The 22590-nt window shown below is 36.8% G+C and overlaps 1 protein-coding gene across 9 annotated transcripts in view; it reads right to left on the bottom strand.

The window, feature by feature from the left end:
* The window catches only part of NOL4 (nucleolar protein 4), a 390701-nt gene that overhangs the window by 186124 nt on the left and 181987 nt on the right, over positions 1–22590 (bottom strand). For 7 of the 9 annotated variants that reach the window (XR_004382911.1, XM_032859653.1, XM_032859654.1 and 4 more), the window contains one exon: positions 4868–5151. Coding sequence is in view for 8 of the 9 variants with exons in the window: in XM_032859653.1 (XP_032715544.1) it covers positions 4868–5151 (284 nt within the window). In the remaining variant the exon portion in view is untranslated. Of the gene's footprint in view, positions 1–4867; positions 5152–9198; positions 9386–22590 lie in introns of those variants that run through there. The other 2 variants (XM_032859657.1, XM_032859661.1) reach the window with 2 other exon arrangements.

Below are 22590 nucleotides of genomic sequence, written 5' to 3'. Positions count from 1 at the left end.
ATAACTTGTTCCTTAACACTTCCTCAGGAGTCTCCTTTTCTAAGCTTTTAATTAACATTTCTACTTTCTTCTGATTTCTAATATTAATAGTCGTCCTCTAAAAATGTGGCCATCTTCTAGTAGAAAATAAATATCACCTAAGCGCTTTCAATGCAATTTATTTATTCTTTAGATTGGCTAATATGACTCACCGGTCTAGTGAGTGAATTTGCATGATAATAAGCAATCGTAAATGGCATAGCCCAGCTCAGCTATTCTTTCTAAGCATTTCTATTCACTGTTCAGATTTAAATGCTTTATAATCATTTTGTCTGATATTATTCACAATAAAATCGTGAAATAGGTCGATATGAAACTCACAGAAATCTAAGTTTTTCAAAGATACTATATAATTAAGCTTTTATATTCCTCCAAGTTATGACAGGGGCTAGCCTGAACAATACTGGAAGAAGAAATCGGTAGTGTCACTTGATAAATGTGTACGGAAGTGTTGGAACATTTCTAAGGACAACAAAAGGTAGTGCTAACTGAACAGACGAGTGCTAAACCTTTAGTATGAAGTTCACCTGGTAGCCTCGGGTAAGCAAGAATTGATCCAAAGCCAGGAAACCCCAGAGCTCTCTGCATACAAATTTACATTGCAAGAAGAATCCCTAAAACAAAATTCCAGACACAGTCTCCTTCACAATTAAAATGATTCAGCTTCCCCATCTAGCCTCTATACCTATCTCCAGTCCACTTCCCCACTAATTTTGCTCCTTCTTCTGCCATGTGTTCTAATTCCAACTCCCAGAATTAACTCTCCTAACCATTGTCTGGGTTTAGACCTGTGTCACTTCACCTAAGAATTACTCCATTTAACTACACATCAGTTTGGAAATGCCCCACACTTTGGCTTCTAAAACATCTCCTTATAGTTGCCTTAACTTTCTCCTTCATTTTTTTTTTCTTCCGCAAACTCCTTTTATGCCACTCGTTCTTGATGGGCCGATATTTTTCTACAGAGTGATATATTTTGACTCTTGTCTCCTCAGTCTATGATCCTTCTGAAGTGATCTTAACAACCACAACAGATGTAAGCTGCACGTCTAAACCTTTCACAAGTTTTTTTCTTCAGTATGAATATTTATTCTGAGCTGAAACATATATCCCTGATGCCTATGAAACATATCTCATTAGTACCGCACAAGCATGGTAAACCTTATGTATCAAAAAACTGCTTCTTCAAATATTTCTCATTCTGAATCTTGGAAAATGGTGTCATCATCCACCTAGTCAACCTAGAGTCAAACTCTAGCCATTAAGGCTGGAGTCATTCCAGAATGCTTTCTGCTTCACTTCCCACATTTGTGTTAAAATTTTATTTCGAAATATTGGAGAACCTACTATGTACCCATATTAAGCCAGGTGCTAGACATACCTCAGTAATCAAGGTAGATATCATTCTTATAGAATTTACATCCTAATGGGAATGTATAAAGAGGTTTTTGTACTGTACTGTATGTGAAAAACATTCCTGGGGTCTGGCTATATAAAATCTATCAAGCTATCTATTCCACAAATACAATATCAAAAGAACAAAAGTAATAGGTTCATTTTTTTTTTTTTTGTATTCCTGCAGTATTTTCTTCCTGGAATGCCACAACAGCTGTCTAACCAGTTTTATGTCTTTTTTTTATTTCCTAGTCCCTATTTATCTGTCCCTAGTTCCTATCTATCTGCTCCAATGTAGCCAGAATAATCTTTCTAAAATTGCAAGCTGACCAAAACCTTATCATGGTAAACTTGTCTATGGGATGCAATCCAAAGTCCTTGAACTGACCCACGAAGTCTTTGCTGATGGAAACTCTCTATACTCCATTTCTCCACCATATTCTCTGCTATGGCCATGCTAAGCTTCTTGCAAATTGCCATGCCCAGTGTGCTCTCTCCTGGCTCTATGGCTCCACACATGCTCTACCATAAATAATCTCCTCCATCTGAATAAACTCCACTTATACTTCAGATTCATGCTGGCATTAATCGCTCTATAAAGTCTTCCTTAAGTATCATTATAGACCCACAGGTGCCCCACCTTTCTTTTCTCATTTCACCTTGTCATTTGCCCATCATTTTACTTATGGAATCAGATTATAATCATGAGTTTGCCTTTCCTGCTTGTTGAGCTTTTGAGGGGCAGGGCCCCCAGTTTGCTTCTTTCCATGTTTTTGCTTTCTATAACAGTGCCTTCATGTAGGAGTCTGTAAGTAAATATTTAGTGAGTAAATTAATGGGTGGCAAATATTCTATATTGCATAACAATATTGGGTTCTTCCTCAAATACCGTGTTATGAAGTCCTACCTAGTTCCAAATAGACAATGCTTCCCTAACCTATGAGACCAACTCATCTTCCCTGTGTATTCCAGGCCCTTCACAATATCCAAAAGGAGACCCCTTCTGAAAAAATGGTAATCTTACATGTCCTTCAATGTTCAAGACTCACTTCCTCCAGGAAGCCCTCTTCATTACTCCAACAGAAATAGTATTTTCTTACTTTGAACTCCCAATGTTTTAACACAGGAATGGATATTTACCTATACTTATAACTAAGAATGTTTTCTACGTATATGTCCCCCTTTTTACCAAAACGATTTATCGAAGTTCTTATGAATAAAGACTCCTCTTTGAGTTGTGTCTGCTACTTCATTAGTGCAAATATGACAGGTATTCAATATATTCTTTTATTATATTATCCTTGAAGGAAGGAATAAAGAATCACTCTGGATTCTGCTCCGAAAGTGCTCTAAATCTATTCTCACCGACTCAACTATTTCCTATCTTTATCTTACTTGGTACATCAGCACTGTGCCTCAGAGCTGACCACTTTCTTTCGTGAAAAGTAGACTACACTTAGCTTCCATACACTATACCCTTCTGATCTTTCTTCCGTGTCTCTGGCTACTCCCCAGTCAGCTCTGGAAGCTATTCTTCCTTTACCAAACCTTTAAATGTTTGGTTCCTTGGGTATGTTTCTTCCCTAAGCTCATTTCTCATCTTATTCCTCACATACAGCCCAATCTGAACTTTTTACAACTTCATCTTAAATAGAGCAGAAAAGTAACTTCACTCTGTGCAACACTGTGTTTCAAACGAGCATAGCTCCTATCATTATAATGAATACGGGGATAGAGAAGAGCAAACCAGTGCATAATTTTAGAAAAATACTCAACAGATACGTAGCATAAAAAAGACGTTTATAAAGACCAGACGGACAATGTGGATGGCCAGAGCACTTAAAAGTTATTTCGTTCCAAATAAATAAATAAAATCTTTAAAAAAAAAAAAGTTATTTTGTTCCATAAAATGTAACCTCGATTCAGATCATGTTAGTGAATACAAATTGTTTGTGCTTGTGTGATTTGGCTTTAAACCACTGGAGAGAATATTTGCGCATTTACCCCAGCAAAAGTTGTAGCAGCTTCCCTCAGGCAGAAGTGCTTAAGTGTCTGATGATGTCAGTGACTTGCTTAAAAGAGGATAAAACAACATACCCTCAGGCAGGCAAGAGGATTTAAATAGAGCCAATTTAGGAAGTACAGTGCCTCAGCAAATTCAGAAATTAATTCAAATTAAGACATTTTGCTTTAAGAGCTTTATCAAAAGATCAGTTCTTTGATTCTAATTTAGAAGGGGGGGTGGGGGTGGGGAGGGAGTCAAAATGTATATTCCATATAAATCTTCCTGTATTCAGAAGTATACCTTCAAAAATTACGGAACAAAAATCACAGCATGCATTACTTCAAACTGATAGAAATGTGAAGTTTGTTTGTTTGTTTGTTTTTTTAGTAAGTCAGTTGGGACAAACTGATGGTTGCCAGAAGGGAGGTGAGTGGGGAATGGGTTACATAGATGATGGTGATGAAGGAGTGCACTTGTGATGAGCACCAGGTGTTGCATGGACCTATTGAATCACTATACAGTATACCCGGAACTATATTACACTGTATGTTAACTAGACTTTAAATGAAAACAAAAGAAGAATTGGCAGTATTTCTGAAAATGGGTGTGAAGATAGAGATCTCAAGAGAAGGATCAAAAAATTTTAAAAAATGAACCAATTGGGAATGGGAAGGATTGAAATTTATTCTAATATAAAGAATCTAGAAATATAGATATGTCTGAAACATGGTTCTATCTTCTGTAGAATACAGTTTGGGATAAATTACTTGTCGCAGTAGTTATTTAATCTACATGCTTCATCTAGAACACCGACACATTTCTCCCAGGTATGGGGAGTAAATTACTGACCAAACTCCCTGGGTCTCTAAAGCAAACTTGAGAGTCTAATTGAAACTTTATTTGTACGTACACCTGTCCAATCTAGTAAAAACTAGAGAGTGATCTTTTTAGAGTCCGTAATTGTGTTCTGAGAGCTAAACTTTGACATCTGAGCTCAACAAACTCCCAGAGACACAGCCATAAGAAGATTACATAAAGGAGAAACATTATATCAAGTGATTTCATGTATAAAAACACACGTGATAGGAATTAAGGAGGACATGTGATGTGATGAACACTGGATGTTATATGCAACTGATGAATTATTGAACTCTACATCCGAAATGAATGATATGTTGGCTAATTTAATTTAAATTAAAAAAAAACACACATACCAACACACAATGGAAAAACTATCCATTTTGCTCACTATTATTCCTGAAAATTATTGCTTATTTGGACATAGGATATCTATAGTTGGCAACATATCATTGGGATTTGTTTAAAATATTTTTAGCAAAAATAAGCTTCATCTTTCATATAAATACGTATTTCTTTATGACCTTCATCACAAACTCAGAAATTCTGAAAACTGTAACATGACCTTACCTTGCTTCCATTTTCTCTCGCCTCTCGCTCCATCTTGAGGTCAGAGATTAGAAGGTTCTTATATTTGTTTTTTCCATTACTGCTGTGGTCATCTATTCTGTATTCCGAAGTCAGCTGTGCTGAGAGGGGGCTGTCACTCAAGTTCAGTGGCTGTTCCTCCTGCTCCAGCCCAATTTTGCCATCACCATTGGAGTCACCCATCTCCCTGCCGTGTGTTCCCCCTGAAGCAACTGAACTGTGCCCCAGAGTCTCATTGCCATTAAAACTCTCTGCAGCAGAATCATCTGTTGGAAAGAATAGTTCGATTTTAATTAATGTGCCATTCAGTTACTACTTCAACATTCACTGAGGTCCTGTTATGTGCTTGGCATCGAGGTAACGTTACATATCCTGTGTAATTTATCTTTACAAATAAACTTGTGAAGCAGCCATTGTTATGTGTAATCTAGTAGGCACATTTATTCAAAAGAAGTGAAGTAAAATAATAAGAAGATAAAATAGGGAAAACGGTTCAATCTCAAAAGCAATCATGAAGAAAAGCAAATTGAAACAAAGAGAAGCTCATTAATTATTTTGTAGATAGTTTTTGTTTTTCTAGTGAGAATATCCAGATTTGGTGAAAATTCTCTGATAAAAGTAACGTCTGTTCTGCTAGTGCGGTGTATGTTGGTTCAAGCTTTATGAGTGTTTAATATGCATCTAAACATTAAAAGTGCTCACACCTTCCGCTCTAGTCATTACACTTCTGGGACCTCTAAGTTTAAGGAGTATAATCATTGAATGCATTTCTGTGCAGGTAAAAAAGCTTTTATACCAGTGTTGTTTACAATAGCAAATATTCAGAAGTGACAAAAATTACCAAAAGTAAAAAACTGGCTTAATATATGTTGGGATGATTAGAATATGGGAAATGTGGAATCTTTTTCCATTAATATTAATGGGAAGTGTGAAGTGTTAAATGGAAAAAGCTAGCTTCAAAAATGGACAAATGATACCAATTTTCTGAAAAGAAAACATATATCCTTATAGAGGAAGATGAGTAAAAAAATGTAGCCTAAAATATTGATATTAATTTCTTCTTAACTGGAATGGCACTGTATTTTTAAATACTCTTTATTATTTACAACATATATAATTTTCTAATAAAAAATAAAATAACTAGGAATAAAAAATAAAACGCTAAACAGGGAAGAAAGGGAAGAAACAAAATCAGTCAAAATTTTCTGGCTTTAAAATAAATGATAAGCTTGTTTAGAAATACACATCAATAACAATTAGAGTAAGAAACAAAATTTACATGCAACAAAAATCCTACTTCTCTTAATTTCATCTTTATATTAATTTCAAAGGATTATGAAGGACAAAGGTGTTGTTTCCTTTAGTTAAGGGCTCTTCAAGTGATACAAATATGAGTGTGCCCAAGTAATATTTGATTCTGAACATTCTCAAGTTTGCTTTATTTTTATAGGATGCAATGAAATATTTAATGCCGAAAATAATATTTAAATTCTGAAGGAGTGATATAACTCACCTGTTCATTTATTTATTCAACATTTATTGAATACCAACATTAGGCCAAAAGGCAGTTAAATAATTTGGCCAACAGAGTCTCTGCCTTCAGCGAGTTCACAAATAACTAAAAGAGATGGGGGAAAAATAAAACGTGCAACTAAAATGCAGAGGAAAAAAGGCTTTGATCCAAAACAAGGTCGGTAAAGGCATCACAGAAGTTTTCCTAAAGAAGGTGGCATATGAGCCGAATTTCAAAAGATGAGTAAGACTTAACCAGTGAAGAAGCTGGGGGAGATCATTCCACACTTGGATATCAGCAGGTGCAACATCTCTGAGGAAGGGAAGCACAGGGTGGATGAGAAATAAGGTTGGGGTGCTGACTGTAAATAGAATCAGAAAGGGAAACCTAGATAGGGAGGCAGAGGATGAAGAGCTTGGCTTGGACCTTGAGCGTGAATAGGATCAATTTTATTGTTAGAAATGATGTGAAAAAAAAAATTTTTTTAAAGAGATTACTCTGACTGATGAGGAGAATGGGATAAAGGTGACAAAATGGGAAACCATTAAGAGCTCTAGAAGTCATCTGAATCAGCATTGTTGAAAGCCTGAATCAAAACAGCAGTAGTGTAGAACAGGCAGGGATCGAATCATCATAAGAAAAGAACGGGTAAGACTGAGAGTAGGACAGACGTGGGTCCAAGAGGAAGCCCAGATCTCCAGCTCCAAGGGAAAATGAAAACAAAGGACACCAAGCTTAATTTTCAGTAAAATAATACTTTAAAAACTTAAATTTTAAAAATTTAATATTTTAAAACTATTTTGTGAAAAAGTTAAAATGTATTCAAATTGTAAGGACCTATTTAAGCAAGAGGCTTTCATTAAAGTTAAACAAAAACCTCGTTTAACCCTTAAACTGTCCCGTCTCCCCTTCACCCCAGGGGATTTACTTAAAAACAAGCCTGGGAAACCAGCTCCAGGTAACAAAGCACAGATACAAGGGTGGGTCAGACAGGTGGAGACATCCGATCAGTGGTGGGGGTTGCATACTGTCTTCCTAGCTACCAAGGAGTATGGGCCCTGCCCTTTGGGAGCCTTTTTGGTGCCAATCCTAACCAAGGTGTGATAGGCTGGTTCAAATGCCTATTAGGATAAACTGTAATTCAATTGGTCACCTAGTATCACTGTGGAGTTTCCTGTGTGTGTTACAATCTCATTGGCCACCTGTGAGTGGCCAGGCCCGACTGCATGGCCTTTGCCCTTAAAAGCTAATCTGGGAAACAGAGAAGGGTCGCCCTCTCTGTAAGAGGCTTGGCCCTGGCCTGTCAGTTTGATTCTTGATGCTTGGAGCAAAATAAAGCTTTGCTTGACTTTCGCTTTGTATCAGTTTCACTCCTTTAATCACGGACCCATTATTGGGGCATAACACAAATGGCAAGATTCTATTCATAAATTACTCCTTTTCATCCCCATTCAACAAAAGACTTCATGTAGAAAGAAAACAAACAGAATTTAGAGAAAATCAGTCATAAAGAATATGACATGGCATTTCCCATAGTTACTGAGAAATCAAAAACATTCTTTTAATCATGAAATATATAAGGTTTTTGAAATAAAGAATTCAGGGAATAATATATCTAAGTAATTCAGAAAATTGCGCATGTCCTTTATGTGAAGTCAGATCCAATGCTAAAGTATGCAAGGTCATTTCTGATTATTTAAGTTATTTCTTAACACAGAAATCCAAAGAGAAGCACAATGGACATATTCTAGGCCAATCATCAAATTCATGAAGAAAAGTGTGATTTAACATTTGTGTACTAGAATCCCTTAAAAAATGCTAAACATTTTATGTAAAAAAATTTTATCAATATGTTGAAAGAGTGAATAACTCTGAAGGTATATTACATTTTAAAACCTAATCTATGAGTGCCTGCATGGTTCAGTCAGTTAAGCATCTACCTTGGCTCAGGTCATGATCTCAGGGTCCTGAGATGGGGCCCCAGGTCTCTGTCAGGCTCCCTGCTCAAACAGAAGAAACCTGCTTCTCCCTCTCCCTCCGTTCCTCCCCGTTTGTGCTCTCTTGCTCATTCTCTCTCTCTCTCTCTCAAATAAATAAATAAATAATCTTTTAAAAACAAAACAAAACAAATCTATGCTAGCATGAAACAAAACCAATGTCTATCATAGCTAAAATTTTAAAATAGTACACTGTGTCTTTAGCCTGAAATCGTCATACATATTTCGTAACTATCATACCATTTACTCACATTTTAAATAAGATAAACATTATGATCTATCAGGAGAATATTTAATAAAAGTCATGTATTTATAATTTTGGTATAAAGTATAAATAATAAAGGAGAAAGTATTTTTAGACAGAGTAGTTCACTCCAGATGTTACCAAGGTAACTAAATTCTACAGCTTTCCATATTTCATTCGTGAGTAAATCAGTATGTTTTCTCAAGAACAAATGAATGATTTACTCATTTGTATGAAATTTATATATTCACACATTTTATCATTTAATTGGTAAAAGAACCAGTAATGTCACATGCCACTATTTTATAAATCAAAATTTAAAACAGAGTTTTTGAGGTCTATATTAGAAAAACACAGAAATCAAGAGTGAGCAGACATTAAACTGAAGCTAAATGAACCGTTTTTTATTGTCTGGTTTCTCGCAACCCTGTTAATGATTTTTATTTCCTCTTCCTTAGAGATACTTTTTCAGAATTTGAAACCACCCATCTCAGACTCCTGTTTATGATAACCAACTCATACCTGCTTATTGCTTCAAAGGGGAAATCTGCTTCCTTACCCAAGATCATTTGCTCCATCCTAAGTGGCTGCTGGTGTGTGGGTAGCGAGCTGCTATACAAAGGGTACAGTGTTGTGATCTGTAGGTATGGCCTTTAGGTTCGCACGCCCAGAACGCTGGTGCTTCTCTCAAGTTTCAGCCTGGGTACCATAGCACTGGAACTAAGAACTCTGTGTTTGAGGACCAAGGAGAAAACGGCACCTGGAGCTCTGGAAATTAAGAGTGCCCAGGGTACCTAGCAACAGAAAAGAATGTGGAATGTGATGACAGGAAACGTGGCATCCAGTGACATCAGGAAGGCCGTTGGATGTTTGGGTTGCATTGCTCTGAGGTTGGTTTTGCTGGGATGGATTTGGGGCTGCGCAGAGGACCATGCAAATGAGCTCAGCTGTGGCTTTTACCTGTAAGTTGCTGTAAAACTAACCAGCTATTCATTTCCTTCTTTCTCCTTCCCTACTCCCCACTCCCTTCATCAATTAGCACAAATCCTAGAAATACTATTTGTTTAAATTATGTCTAATGTCGTCACAAGAGTCAATGGTTAGCTCTCTCTATATAAAGAGAATTAACCTATAACATCAAGTATGATATATTTATATATATAAGTATATAAATATGCATATATGTGTTCTCTCCATATATAAACATAATGTGATGTATATATATATGAAATCTCCCAAAGCACCTGACCTACATTCTCATTCAGCTACTTTCAGTAGTTCTTCATTACGGTCTTTAGGCCAAGTGCCTTAGGCAAAATGAATAGGAAAAAATATATATATAATCCTCATTTTAAGATTAGTACTTGGAAATTCAATCCAAAAATCCAGGTCAGATGCTTATAGGGTCCAGAAAGCTTTTATGGTGTTCCCCCAAATGCATCACAGTCCTCTGCCCCCAGTCCTTTGGTGCCTCCTTATTAAACTGCCCTTTAATATCTGAACATAAAGCTAATTTTTAAATCCAAAATACAGACGCAAATAACCCTGTGTCAAAAGATTGGTACCTTAATATGCAAAAAAATAGAAAAAAAATTTTTAAATCCTTCAAAGTCTATTTAACAAAATGGAGTTTAGGGGCCAGCCCCTTCATCACTTTATCACTCCTACCTTCTGTTCTAAGTCTTCTTCTAGTCTAGAGTCCCCTAAAAAAAAAAACTGAAGTATATCCATTGCTAGACTATACCCTTCATTTTTTCTCTCAAGTTTTTATTTAAATTCCAGTTAGTTAACATACATTGTAATATTAGGCTTGGGTGTAGGAATTCACTAATTCCTTCATTGCTTAGGTACAACACCCAGGGATCGGTATAAGTGCCCTCCTTAATACCCATCACCCATTTAACCCCTCCCCTCCCCCACCCACCTCCTCTCCAGCAACCCTCAGTTTGTTCTTTACATTTAAGAGTCTGTTTATGGTTTGCTTCTCTCTTTTATCCCCCCCCCCATGTTCGACTATTTTGTTTCTTAAATTCCACATATGAGTGAGATTATATGTCCATACTCTACATCTTACACCATAGTTCCCTCTACTCTGCAACATGAAGCAGGCAATCCATTCTAAAGAAATCCTTCGTGAGAACACAAGCAGCAACCTGACATCATCTGTAGCAACTTCTTACTCGACATATTTCCAAAGGCAAGGGAAACAAAAGCAAAAATGAACTACTGGGACTTTGTCAAGATAAAAATTTCCTCACAGTGAAGGAAACAAACAATAAAATTGAAAGACAACCTACACATGGGAGAAGATATTTGCAAATGACATATCTGGTAAAGAGTTAGTATCCAAAAGCTATAAAGAACTTAATCAAACTCAATACCCAAAAAACAAATAATCCAGTTAAATGGTCAGAAGACATGAAGAGACATTTTTCCAAACAAGATATACAAATAGCTAACAGACAAACAACTAACAACTAAAAGACAGCTCAATGTCACTCATCATCAAAAAAATACAAATCAAAACTATGATGAGTTTCCATCTGTCAGAATGGCTAAAATTAACAACACAGGAAACAACAGGTATTGACAAGGACCCAGAGAAAGGGAAACCTTCTTCCACTGTTGGTGGAAATGCATATTAGTGGAACCACTCTGGAAAACAGTATGGAGATTCCTCAAAAAGTTAAAAATAGAACTATCCTATGTTCCAGCAATTTCACTCATAGGTACTTACCCAAAGGATACAAAAATACTGATTCCAAGGGGAACATGCACCCAATGTTTAGTATATGTGCTGCCGAAGCGAGCACTGCACCCAATGTTTATAGCAGCATTGTCAGCAATAGCCAAAGTATGGAAAGAGCCCAAATGTCCATCAACTAATGAATGCATAAAGAAAAATGATATGTATGTATACAGAATATACATATAGTGGAATATTAGTCAGCCATCAAAAAGTATGAAATTTTGCCATTTGCAATGACATGGATGAAGCTAGACTGTATTATGCTAAGAGAAATAAGCTGGTCAGACAAGGACAAATACTATATGCTCATACGTGGAATTTAAGAAATAAAACAGATGACATCGGGGAAAGAAGGAAAAAAAAAGAGAAGGGGAGGCAAACAGTGGATGGGCAAAAGGGGTCATGAATATGAAGGAGGACACCTGTGAGAAGCACCGGATGTCATATGTGAGTGACAAATCACTAAATTCTACTCCTGAAACTGGTATTGCACTATATGTTAACTAACTAGAATTTAAATAAAAACTTGAAACAAAGACAGATGATAGATAATCGATAGATAATAGATCGATCCTTTGCTGGGCAGCCCCATTCCTTCCCCAGTCTAAAACCCTGACACATTCCTGCCTTTGTCCATTTGTAGTTGTCACCTACAAATTTCTTCCTCATTTTTCTTATTTCCTTTCTTCAGATCCTTCTGATGACTTTTCCATTCTTTGATTTCTGCTTTGCTCAACTTTTATAATACTGTTATTGAGTAAACAGCACTGTTCTATGTTTTATCTTTTACTTATATGCAAAAATTTTAACTGCTGATTACAGAAGTCTTGCACATCGACATCCTTAATACCACAAAAATCTTTCAAAAGGTAAGTAATCAACATATTTTCAAACTATAATCCAGATTATATACTATTTAATAATGCTATCTTAAACATGTACAAAAGAATGATGCTACATTTTGAAGTCAAACTTTCACACTAAGGAGTTTACTAATATAAATAAATAAATATATATGTATATAGGTATATATAAAAAGTTAAAGGGCATTGATTTTAAAATGATAAAACCAATATTGAGGGTAAGAAAGTACAGAGGGATTCAGTTTTCCCCCTCCAAAGTGAAGGATAAGTTCTTAAAACTTGACCTCTTTATTGCTTAGAAGAAGGAACTAGAGGGTATTGTGCTAAGCGAAATGAGTCTACCAGAGAAAGACAATTATCATATGATCTCACTGATAGGAGAAATTTGAGAAACAAGACAGAAGATCATAGGGGAAGGGAGGGAAAAATGAAACAAGATGAAACCACATAGGAAGGTAAAACATAAGAGACTCTTCATCTCAGGAAACAAAGTGATGGTTGCTGGAGGGGAGGGTGGGTAGGAGGGATCGGGTGGCTGGGTGATGGACATTGGGGAGGGTAGGTGCTATGGTGAGAAAAAATAAAAGAATTTTTAGCCTTAAAAAAAAAGGGGGCACATTATCTGGTTTTTGATTGCAATGAAAGTGGCTTTTCCACTTGACCTTGGTGAAGACACACTAGATCAGATGGCAGTCTAGGCATCTGTAGCAGCTCGGGATTGGGCATGGAGCCTGGGCTAATCTCCAACCAGAGAAATTCTGTCAGTAAAAAATAAGATTTAGTGCAGGGCCCTGTATTCTTCCTGGGGTAACTTTGCTTTTTGATAACAGGTCCTGATTCTTTATCCAGCTGGCCATCATGAACTGAGCACCACCTGGTTCACTGAATGTCAAATTCATGCACGCTTCGGAGCCCTCCTTCACTGAGTGGAAGTACAATATATAGAAAGGAGTCTATTCATGCCCCAGGGGTGTATGAGCATGACCTGCCATACACGAGTTCTTTCTTTAATCTCTGTCTATGGTCTTTAATGAAATTCTTTGTGAAAAATGAGAATAAAAAATGTCAGCCAGGTTTCCATGATTCTGCGAAACTCTGTGATGGTACAGTTGCTTTCATGGATAGGCCCAAATGGACAATGAAATCCATTTAGTGAACCTTGAGGATAGGTCTGGTTATGTATTCTCTTTAGAACAGAGATAGTCAGAGGTTATTTTTTTATGATATTTCTTTGGTAGCAGCCAAATGGTGTAGAGACTTGAAAAGGAAAAGTTGGAGGACCTTTTAATAGAAGTTGAAGGAAGGATGATATTGATAGATCTTTCATAACAGGCCAGGGTAAAACAATAGAAAGGGTAGTTATTTGTCCTCAGTAGAATGGATACTTATTGTTGACTTGGTCCTGCATTTTACTCACCCATTCTTCCTCCTCCACCACCACCTAAGAACCCTCAGAATGTTTTATATACTCCCTTTTCCTCCACACATGAATTTCAATCAAGGAAATCATATCATACAAAAATAAATGAAATAATCAGAGGATTTCCCATGGAGCTATTAATCTTATTCTCCACTCCATTATTGACAAACTGTGGATGTTCTAAAATAATGGAATGAACTATTAAAAATTCAGCTATGATGCCACTGAAAGATGTAATCCAAGCCTGAAGGGCTGCTTTTCAGGATGTGATATATGCTGTAAACCAGGCTGCCTTTCTCTTAGCCCCAATATCAGCCTGGGAAAAAAGTCTCTTCTGAGATAGCAATGATACTTCCAATAATTCTCTGAAGTTATGGGTTCCATTGGCCTATAAGAAGGACACTTCCAAAAAAGGGATAGACAACTGCCCATTTCACACCATGTAGGCCATTATGGGAACAGATAAAAAGAAGAGCTGTGTGTTGGCCATGATCACTGATCCTGAACACTAAGAGAATGAAAGATGTCCAAAAAACAGAATGGACTGGGACACAGGCCCATAAGAGTACCTGAAGCATTTTTCATTTCACTTTGCCTAAGGAAAATATTGTCAAGGCTATCCTATAGGCAGAGTTAAAAATCTCATTCCCTAACATGATTTGCCATCTTGAAAATAAGTAGTTTAACTGCTAGCTAAAGAGAAGAAAATGTGGAATGAGTAGTGGAACTAGTTAGTCATATTAGCTGTGGCTTTGGAACCAGATGCAGAAAGGAATGCAATATTCATCTGGATTTCTTTGTTTGCCATCAAGTGTTGGGAGATTAAAACACATTTCTCATTTCTTTATGTTTTATTTCCACTGTTGTATCTATGGTGTGGTGATAGTAGATAAATATACTAACTGGTCTGTTAATCACATGATTTCCATTGCTACAGAACTAAAGAAGAAATGAACATCACTTGGTGATCTGGCCTCAGAAATTGGGGATCCTCAATACCATCTCTGAATGCAATAGCTGGACAGGACTTAGATTTCTTTCCATTTGAGGAAGAATGAGATTGGTTGAGGTTTATGTTAAATAAGTGGTAACGATTTGGTACAATTACCTTTGGCAATATGAGAAAGTTACGTGATGTGTGATATGCAATGGTGTGGTGTGTGTGCATGTGTGCATTTTAGCAGCCAAATGATGGTAGGCACTAAGCATCCATTGGGTTGGGAACCTAGTGCATATGATTCCTTCCTAGAGCATTTTCCAGATGGCATATCATATTAGGGAATGAGAAAAATTTCAAGCTGTGAGACAGAAAAGAAGTCACTGGAACTAGGTCTTTTTATCTCAACCTCTAGAAAAAAAGTACAAAAATTACTATCACTGAAGGTACCATGACTTTTTAAAAAACTGGGGTGGTCTTTTGTTCCTAACTTCTTCAGATTAGTGGATTACCAACTCTTTCATGAGTTTTGTCAGAAACTCTAGTACCTCCCCATTAGAATCCCATTCTTTGTGTTGTTTTCATTTAATTTAGCCAAAGATGATTTTTTAACTTGAAAAAAGCAAACTTAACTAATATGTATTTGTTTTACTTTTGAGAAAACTGAGGAAAAGAAATGTTAAGTGACTTGATTTTATCTTACTAAGAATGCAATTTATACTTTGAAAGAACTTGGAATCACAATACAATATAGTCAAAGAACTAGAGGACTCTAAACTCAGAAAGAACATTGTCAGAGATGATTAAGAGAAACACAGTTGAATCAAATTTAAAGATGTTACCTGTCAGACGATCAAAGATTAGAATTTACATAGAATCAGTATTTTTGTACAATATGTGGGAAATCTTTTTTTTTTTAAGATTTTATTTATTTATTTGACAGACAGATCTTAAGTAGGCAGAGAGGCAGGCAGAGAGAGAGGGGGAAGCAGGCTCCCTAGAGCCCGATGTGGGGCTCAATCCCAGGACCCTGAGACCATGGCCTGAGCCGAAGGCAGAAGCTTAATCCACTGAGCCACCCAGGCTCCCCAGGAAATCTTTTTGACAAAATTATCAAAATATTAAGAGTTTCTCTACCTCTAGAGGAATTTAATTATGAAATGTAAACTATTGAAGGGAAATGTCCAGTCCTTACTCCTTTATCAATTTATATTGCCACATAGTAAATATTCAATAACTATTTGTTGAACTGGATAATACCAAGAGGTGATAGTCACATATCTATTTAATGTCTGCTTTTCAGTGTGCCATTGATGGCTTGGTGATGAAGGTGGTCACATAAGGAGGAATGCAAGCCATAGTAAAGAGCTGACAGAGACTTCTGCCACAGCCAGTAAGGAAACAAGGAGCTCAGTTCTATAGTCACAAGAGGCTGTCTACATTTATGACCTATTTAACTGTGAGATATGGATGTTGTTTTGAACTGCTAAGTGTGCAGTAATTTGTTACACAGCAATGTGAAATGAATACAGCAACAAACATAAAGGATTTTCTATGCTGTCTTGGGATAAGTAACACCACTCAGAATTATTTAACCAGGGGCATCTGGGTGGCTCAGTGGGTTAAAGCCTCTGCCTTCAGCTCAGGTCAGGATCTCAGGGTCCTGGGATCAAACCCCACATCGGGCTTTCTGCTCAGTGGGGAGCCTGCTTTCCTTCCTCTCTCTCTCTGCCTGCCTCTCTGCCTACTTGTGATCTCTGTCTGTCAAATATATAAATAAAATCTTTAAAAAAAAAACTCTTAAAAAAAGAATTATTTAACTATATTTCATATGATAAGTGCATATCAGTGGTTCTCAAACTTTAATTGCCTCAGAATTTTCCAGAGAAACTATTAAAAATGCAGATCCACTTGAACATGAAAAATCTCTACCCCCAACAAAACCCAGAAATCTTGGTTTAATTCACCTTAAGGGGCAAGTAATCTAGAAGTATTTCTCAAAGAAGAGTTTTGGGGCCACATGTGAGAAATTAATGTGGATAATATCCAATAACTATCTGGTTGAACATGTGATTGTGGGAAGCAACTCTTGATACCAAGAGAACTAAATGCAACTGACAGCCATCAAATCTGAGTTTAGGAAGACTGAATCTGAGGATATTTTATTCCCATTTAATCAATCTTTAGGAAATTTTCAGAAAAAGATGCCAGCAAGCCAAATATTCTCTTAACAAAAACTAATAAACAAGAGCACTTATTGCCAGTGTGGCCCCACTTTTAAAAGATTCATGAACGAATAGGATTTTTTTCCCATAGAGTGAATGTAAATGTGTGACTAAGGAACAAAAGGCATAATTTCAGGCAAGAAGATTACCTTGATTACCTTGACTTGCAAACTCTTGGGGAAGAAGATCTTTACCAAGGTCAAGTGTAAGTTTGCAAAAGCAAGAATCTTCCCTCCACCCATAAAGCAGAACTGCATATCACCTATGTGCTCACATGTGCTGAAATCACTGTGGATTTTGCTCATATAGTAGGTAAAGAGGAAACATTGTCAAAACCTCCAAAGTTTGGCATTGGGCCCCGCATGTTCTCTTACCCATCTTAACGGCCAATCTTCCAGCTGTCTGTGTGCCCACTGGCTCAGATGTAAATCATTGTTCAAGGAAGAGACTGACAGATTGGTTGATTGATTGGTTGATTGGCCTTTGACTGAAATTCCCCATAGAAAAAATATTACTTCAGCTAGGCACTTGTAATTTAAACATCTCATCCCTAACTGTGGAATGAAAGGCTTTTCCTCTCGGTATTTCCAGCCTAGTGAAGAAGTGTATTGTATTTTGGGGGTGTGTGTAGACAGAGAAATCTTGTAATCATACTAGAAATCTTGTAATCATAAATTTAGAGTAATTTAGAGGCTAATGATTAAAGTGCATGCTCTATGATGTTTTCTCTTAAGCCCTTCATCTGCCAGTAATTCCTCTCCTTACTGCAGTGAGTGAGCCAGAACTACTCAACAGGAAGCTGAAGATCTCATCCCCAACATTCTGAGAGAGCAAGAAACCTGAGCCACTACAAACTTCTTAGACCTAAAAAAACAAACAAATCCTAAAATAGTATTATGAAAGGCTTTCATACACATTCCATCTTACACTTTGGTCATTTGCTGGTTTGCTCTATTCTTTGCAAACCATTTCCCAGATTTCTTTGCCTATTGTCTTATGGCTTAGTTCAAATGATGGGAGATGCTGGCAAAGATCAAGTATGGGAAAAAGAGAAAATGGGTGGGTATCCCTACCCTTACTTTACAAACACACCCTCTCTGATTCTGGGCTCCAGCTCAGGATTCTTCCTCCCCATATCCCAGCCCATGCCAGAAAGCATCTTCCATGAATCTCACACAACCAGGTGGGCAGCTCTGGCTCTTGGGTTCTTGGGTTCTAGTAACAGCAATTCCTCCCTGGTTTTTCCACCTCCAGCTGTAGCAGTGGCTTTCTTCTGTTATCAATCTCTGTATTGCTTTACCATCTTCTGTTTAGCATTTCAGCTCTTCTAACACCATTGTTAATAGTTCCTGGTATTGAGTTTTTCTAATGAATAACATAGAATGGGCTCCATTTTCTAGATTGGATCACAACTGATATAATTCACCTTATTCTGGCTTCAAGACGTCTGTTTTCTATCATCTTTGATGGTATTATAGCCAATACTTTGTGATTTTTTCCCCTTGTTAATGTCAATTCATTATTTGATATCCAGGAGATCTCCACCAAACTTTCTTTACTATTTCTGCCTCTGGTGTTAAAAATCCATCACTGGGGGCACCTGGGTGGCTCAGTGGTTTAAGCCTCTGCCTTTGGCTCAGGTCATGATCCCAGGGTCCTGGGATCGAGTCCCGCATCGGGCTCTCTGCTCAGCAGGGAGCCTGTTTCCCTTCCTCTCTCTCTGCCTGCTTGTGATCTCTCTCTGTCAAATAAATAAATAAAAATCTTTAAAATAAAAAAAAAATCCATCACTGTCAGTAACAGTGGTACTCTAAGCCAGTAAGAGTTTTGGTGACAATTTATAAAGCATTACTATTTAGACACTTGTCACAGTACTAATATCTTTCTAACAAAGACTATATTATTCTAGATTCATCTGAATTATATCATTGATTTGAATCATTATACATTGTAATTATACAAATCATTTTGGTAGTTATTATACCTTTACAAAATTTACAACAGATCTAGGAATAAAATAACACCACCAGTTTTCCTAATTTAAGGGGCTTGATAAAGATAAAATGAAGAACTTGCTAAAGTCACATTGATAATGACAAATATAGGATTAAGAACTGGTCCTTTAATTCTAAATCAAATTTCTGTCTAAATTATATGGTTATACCTCAGCAGGAAACACTTGTCCAGGTATTATGAAGAGAAGAGCCTGAAAAAGACAGATAATATGCTATGGGGGGGGGGGGGGGGGAAAACAAATTAACTTTGGGGAAAAATCTTAGAGACACTAAATTGAAAGATTTTATCTGAGGTTACCCATTTTTGCAATACTTCATAAAATCAGGGATCACAATGAATAGCCTACTAACACCTTCCACTAATTGTAACAAAGGCTTTCTGCCTAACCTTTATGCAATTAGCATAAACTGAGTAGCTATGATGTTTTTATAAATATAAATGAACTTTCAATGTCGCCATGATTATAAGTACAGGCTGACCAACTATATGATATTTATAACCAAAGACAACTATATTTGACATTCAGGGCTGAATGACATCAAATGATATTATTTTAAGAAACTTGTTAAAGCTTTAAATAAATAGAAGGAAAAAAACCATAATTTATGAAATATGAGATAGAAAACCAACATTAACATCAGTATTTGGAGGATACAGAAAATTAATTTTACTCTTGAAAGAAAATAGTAACACATTTCCTACTTCCTATTTGAAAAATGATTTCATCTCATCACAAGGAAAAATAATTTGTAACTACGTGTGGCAAAGAATATTAACTGGATTTATCATAGTGACCATTTTACATATATCAAATATCATTTTACATATATCAAATCATGTTTACACCTGAAATTAGCACAATGTTAAGCATCAATTATACCTCAATATTTAAAAAAAATCAATAAAGGGCTTACCTACAGGGCAGAGTTAAAATCTATTCAAACTACGAAGAAGCCAGTGGTCCTGTGGTCATCCCAAGAGGATAAAACTCTAACATCACTTTCATTCCCACACCCTCCTCTCCCATCACACCAGATCACCAGAGCCTAGGTGAGAGGTAGACAAGGACCAACTCCCACATTCATGGAAGAGGATGTGAAATCTGAATGACTGTGGGTGTCTTCATCTCTATGTATGAGTATTCAGTAAGTGCACAAGGTGTATATACACTTATAGATGCCAGGTTGAAAGGACTATAAGTAAATACAAAAGAAATGGGCAGAAGGAAAGAAAGAACTACTTGCCCAAATCTAAAATAAAGTTTTCTGTAAAAAATAGCAAACTCTGCGCTTGCAACATAAAGAGGTACTTTTATAATAAAACATCTTAATAATAGCAGAATCCTAGGGGCGCCTGGATGGCTCAGTGGGTTGGGCCTCTGCCTTTAGCTTAGGTCCTGATCTCAGGGTCTTGGGATGGAGCCCCGCATCAGGCTCTCTGCTCAGCAGGGAGCCCGCTTCCCACCTCCCCCCACCCCCCGCCTACTTGTGATCTCTCTCTCTGTCAAATAAATGAATAAAATCTTTAAAAAAAAATAATGGCAGAATCCTAAAAAAAAGTGGGGGTAGAATCCTAGATTACATATAATGAGTCCACATAGCACTCAGATGTTTGTTATTGCCTGGGATAAAATGCTGAAACATTTTCAATAACAGAAATAGTACTCGTTTTTGTTGTATTAATTGTAGACAGTAAATATAGAAGAGTTGTTTCCACATTTTACATTTCTCAAATTCGGTACACTTAAGTCCATATAAATATTTAATTTTGTTAATCTCATATTAAATGACCAATAGTTAGTCCTAGCACTGATTTGGGGGAAAGGGAGGATTATGGTTCAAGAGAACCATGAAAGTTCTCAAAGCTATCATCCAGTTTGAAGCCAAGCAAACTTTCAAATCATGGATGGCTGAGGACTGAGGTAGACTCTAACTGAGCAGCCTGAGCAACGTCAGGGCAGCCATCTTGCCCCAAATTCTCTTCTAGAAAACAGGCTCTCACAGATCCAACTCTTCCACCATTCAAGGAACACTATTTACATTGATCTTATTTTCTAAAGTCTTACTTTTCACAGTTCAAAATTTTTTACATTATACACTAACTTTTCACACATTTGTCATCTTTTTTCCAAATATTCGTAGAGACATGGACCTTACCTTAGTACTCCTTTGTATAAAGTAGTGTATTTAGTAAGTCACAAGTAGAAATATAATGTTTCTTAAAAATTCAATGGAAGAAGAGAAAACATTTTGGCTTTTGCTGATGTTTTATTTTTTGTAGTAAAAAGACTGGCAAGAGGTAATGTCAGCATGGGTTAAAAGAAAAAAAAGAAAAGAAAAAGAAAAAGCTTAAGAATTGAAAGGATTCCCAGGTAACAAAGAGCACCTGGGCGGCTCAGTTGGTTGAGCACCTGACTCTTGATTTTGGCTCAGGCCATGTTCTCAGGGTCATGAGATGGACCCCTGAGGCGGGTTCTGTGCTCAGCAGGGAATCTGCTTGAGATTCTTTCTCCCTCCCTGTCCCTACCCCTCTGTCCCCCACCCCAACTCATGCTCTCGTTCTTGTTCTAAATAAATAAATAATATAAAATCTTTAAAAAAATAAAGGATTCTCAGGTAATGAATATTCTTTTTATATTAGTGATATATATGTTCATTTTCATTAACACTGTTTCTATCATAACAAATCATTGAATTGCCCTCAAAACAAAATTACAAAATCTGTCTTTGTTGACCATTAAAAAACTAATTTCTCAAAGTTTCTATCCTGACTATATCAACTTAAACTCTCTGAATAATACCAAGATAAGAGCTCTTACAGTGTGATTATTTCTAATTAGCCAAGAGCTGGTCAAAATACACTCCCTCTCCACTGTATCTTATGCTGCTATACTAATGTTACACAACCATGGCCATCCATAAAATCTTTCTTTGGATAAAGTGCAGTAGATTCTGGTTTGAAAGATATTGTTTCTTGGCTTTAGCAGAGAGGAAACATTTACTGAGTTGTGACTGGCTAGTTTAGAGGTGGTGTCCAGTGCCAATGGTACCTTGTCAAGTTCCTTCTTCAGTGGCTTTCCAGGAAAAGAAACAGGACAACTAGTTTACATTGAATATATCATTTTAGTGTATGGATCTCCTCTCTGTACTCCCTTGTAGAACAAATTAACCTGCCTACTGCCTTGGTGTAGCCATATGACCTCCCCAGACCCAAACTGCCAAGGTAGGCACCTGACCAAAGGACCATCAAACCGTAAGAAGTCAAAGCCACAATCACTGTGGTCAAATCAGAAAAGCAAATTGCTCAAAAAGATTCCTCTTGGAATTTAAACTAACACCTTTCTCTTCAATGTGTGGGCTAATGATGAGCAGCATCAAAATCACCTGTGAACTTGGTAAAAATATCAAATCTCAGGCTTTACTGCAGACCGACTGAATCACAACTTGCATTTTAACATGACTTCCAGATAATTGTATGATAGGTGGGGGTGGGGGAGGGAAGGGGACAGCAGAAGACAGGAGGAAAGTGTTTGAGGAGAAGAACTTATTTCACTTTGAATAACATAACATACAAATCACCTCAGCTATTTTATTATTTAGCATAATAAAAATCTCAAGCCCAAACTCCTACCTTGCTTAGTAACTGCAGCTAAAATAAGAAAGATTGGACAGAAGGGGTTCCAGGGACCATGAACAAGCTAAATTCATCAGAGAAAGCCAGAGTCGGGAGACAGATGGACGG

Source organism: Lontra canadensis, unplaced genomic scaffold, assembly GCF_010015895.1.
Source record: "Lontra canadensis isolate GAN:19392208 unplaced genomic scaffold, GSC_riverotter_1.0 scaffold17, whole genome shotgun sequence".
Lineage (NCBI taxonomy): Eukaryota > Metazoa > Chordata > Mammalia > Carnivora > Mustelidae > Lontra > Lontra canadensis.
Note: the sequence above shows the minus strand (reverse complement) of the source record. Positions and strands in the feature narration are given on the sequence as shown.